Source organism: Phanerochaete carnosa (assembly GCF_000300595.1).
Source record: "Phanerochaete carnosa HHB-10118-sp unplaced genomic scaffold PHACAscaffold_82, whole genome shotgun sequence".
NCBI classification, from domain to species: domain Eukaryota; kingdom Fungi; phylum Basidiomycota; class Agaricomycetes; order Polyporales; family Phanerochaetaceae; genus Phanerochaete; species Phanerochaete carnosa.
The window spans coordinates 1-3,102 of NW_006767709.1; the positions used below are offsets into that span (position 1 = coordinate 1).

The 3,102-nt window shown below is 53.4% G+C and overlaps 1 protein-coding gene across 1 annotated transcript; it reads left to right on the forward strand.

Annotated features, from left to right (window-relative positions):
• Window positions 1–38: 38 nt before the first annotated feature.
• Window positions 39–2,820, forward strand: PHACADRAFT_202009 (uncharacterized protein; the record flags this gene model as incomplete). Its single annotated transcript, XM_007402281.1, has 7 exons — window positions 39–167; window positions 219–432; window positions 494–582; window positions 634–888; window positions 943–1,026; window positions 1,609–1,915; window positions 2,147–2,820. Coding segments are annotated over 7 exons (1,752 nt in total), but the record flags the coding sequence as incomplete, so codon positions are not given.
• Between the last annotated feature and the right edge of the window lie 282 nt (window positions 2,821–3,102).

Below are 3,102 nucleotides of genomic sequence, written 5' to 3' on the forward strand. Positions count from 1 at the left end.
CTCTTCGTACTTCACTGTGCTGACATTGCTCATAATAGCATGTCGACAACTTTGTAACAGCTATAGCCCGTGATGAGAAGGACAAAACAAAGCGGCGCAAGCTAGAGGCGCTGCGGCTGACAAGCGACGAGTGGGAGCGTGCGGATCTGTTCACGCAGCTGCTCGCAGTAAGGTTATTTGCACTGGTCATTGTACGCCGCTAACATCTTGAACTACAGCATGCTGATGAACGCCAGCATGCGTTTTCATCTGAAACTCACCCGTGCCTGCAGTATGCCATTCCAGCTCTCGAAGGCTTGCACAAGGCATGGTCCACACGTGCCGCAAAGGATCGCTACTCTCACTTCTCCAATGCACTGCATGCGGGTGCAGACAAGATTGTGGAGTACTACGACAAGATGGGTGACTCGAAGGCTTACATCATCTCAATGTGTACGTATTCTCATTGGGTAGCACTTTGTGCATTCATGACTAATGTGTGTCTCTAACGCAGATCTCGCACCTGACGCCAAAGGTTCTCATTTCGAGAAGCATTGGGATGTTGGCCTTCAGAAGGAGGCCGAAGCATTAATGGAACAAGTCGTGAGTTGCTTATATGCTTGACAAGATCATTTTCGCTTACATTTGTAGCAGTTTAGTGAACGCTACACGAAGCTTAACGCTGCTTCAATGCAGTCAGCTGCAACGGCCACATCTTCCAAGCCCGGCGCCTCTCTCAAGCCGCAGACGAGCAAGCGCGTTCTCTCGGACAACGAGTCAGATGACGACGAGACGCAGCTAGGTTCGGACAGTACAAGTGCAAGCAAGCCATGGTATGCAGAGTATCGTCGTTATCTTCAGACAAGAGAAGATATCCCTCCGGGCGTCTCTCATGTGCAGTGGTGGGGGGTATGTCTCAAATTTTCGAATGCGAAACAAGTCTTTACTCATTGCTCTTGACAGCGGAATGCATACCGGTATCCTACGTGGGCTTCGCTTGCGTTGGACTACCTTCCTATAATGGCAACGTCGGTCTCAAGTAGTGATGTGCGGGCCAGGCCTCAAAGCCTGCGAGCCCGCCAAGCCCGGCCCAAAAAGCCTGACCCGAGCCAAGCCTGGCAGTGGGCTCAAGGCCGGGCTCGGAGCGTAGTCAAGCCCAAGCCCGGCCCGAAAGCCCAGGCTTGGGTGCACTGGCTCTGTTACTGTCCCCTGAGTTCAGAATAAGGTGAGAGATATCTAATATGTACATACCAGACATGATATGGATATTCTAGACTCGACGGTTCCTGCCGAGCACGACTGTGCATCACCGTCTGGTGTCTGCCATAGGCGCGCACTCGTGGGCTTCATTGCAACTCGACTTATTCTGCAAGTGTACGTCTTCTGGAGGCTGAATTCAGTGAGTACATGCAGCAATAATCTACTACATCCAAACATACTCCCTTTTCATAGCACCAGAATATCCATTGTACTGTGAGCAAGCCCGGGCTTAAGCCTGCGGCTTGGGCCGGGCTCGGGCTCGGCTCGGGCTCAGGGCTCGGCTCGACGTTGCCACAAGCCCAAGCCCGGGCTTTGAGCCCAAGCCGGGCCCGCACATCACTAGTCTCAAGTGAACGTGCCTTCTCGCAGGGTGGCATAACTATCAGCAAACGCCGTAACTGTCTCAAGGGTGATATTGTCGAGGGCTTGCAATGCCTCAAGTGCGCCATCCAGCGTGACCTGCTGTTCAAAGAACATGGCCCTTGTTCGGCGCAAGAAGATGAGTCACTTTTGGATGCGGCAGATGACAGTGTTGACACTACTACCAATGATGGTGAGCTGGTAGAGGGTGACGAGTCGAAGGAAGGTGGTGAGCACTCATGGGATGAGATATTGGAGGACGACGACGACATCTATGAGAATTTATCTACTGAGTCACCTGCCACCACCACCGCCAGTACCCAGTAATGTAGGCTCTATGTAGGTTGGTTTGTACATCAATGAAGCTTCTATTGTATGATATACTCGAGTTTGAGCAGGCAAGATTCAGACTATTTGGGTGTACAGAGCGAGAAAGGTATCTCGAGCGATGAAGGGTCTACGGGGTCCCAACAGTACCAGAGGCCCTTCGACACGTTACAAGCCCAGGGCTTAAGCCCGAGCCGGGCCTGACCTGGCCTGCTCTCAGGGCTCAGGGCCGGGCTTGTCCTCGTCTCAGGCCCTGGCCCTCCTAAGCCGAGCCCAAGCCCGGGCTTTGAGCCCAAGCCGGGCCCGCACATCACTAGTAGCAACACCGGCATACGTATTGAAACGGTCACTTTTGTATGTCCAAATATTGGTGACACTGGCATATCTTTGCTACTCGCCCAACTGGAAGCCGCGCTCACCGAGATGAACAGCCCTCACGTTCCTGAGTTGTGGATCGACTGTGAGACTGAGGATGCCACGATGGGCCTGATTGGCGGCATACTGGAGGAACGCATCCTAGTGCAGCCTCGTATGGGTCCATCAAAGGTCACTGTAGTGATCAAGCCGCCACGTGACACTTACTACAATCTTACCGTTGGAGAGATCCTCTCTGCACCGACATGCATCAGCCAGGACGACAAGACTATCCCGCTTACAACCGCTCAGCGCACAAAATGGGTGACGCGATGGAGCTACAAAGGCAGGGACTACTACTTGCAGCAGCTGCAGGATGCCGCTCGCGAGGCCGGGGCAACAATAAGTACGAGCTCTTGGATGGAACAATGCGCTGTGCGGGGACCGGAGGACGGCGCAGCAGGACGGGTGCAGAGGATTACAGAGGACGAGAACGAGGAGTGGGAAGACGAAGACGAATCAAGCAGTGATTCGGACTAGGAGGCGCAATGCCGAGGACAGGCCAGGCCAGGATTCATCGTTGTCAAACAGACGCAGACGGGCGTGGATGTTTGGGCTGGGCTGTTGAGGGGGAAAATGTGAAGGCATTTATGGACCAAATGGAGCGAGGGACCGGCGGTGGTGAGCAGACAGGCGTGTATCCTTGAACGCTTGGCGTACGTGATCTCCCGTGCGGATATTTTTCTTTCATCCAGATAAGTTTCCGGTACCTTAACAGTCTTTGTAGTATCATGTATCTCTTAGTTTCCTGGCATTTCCGGA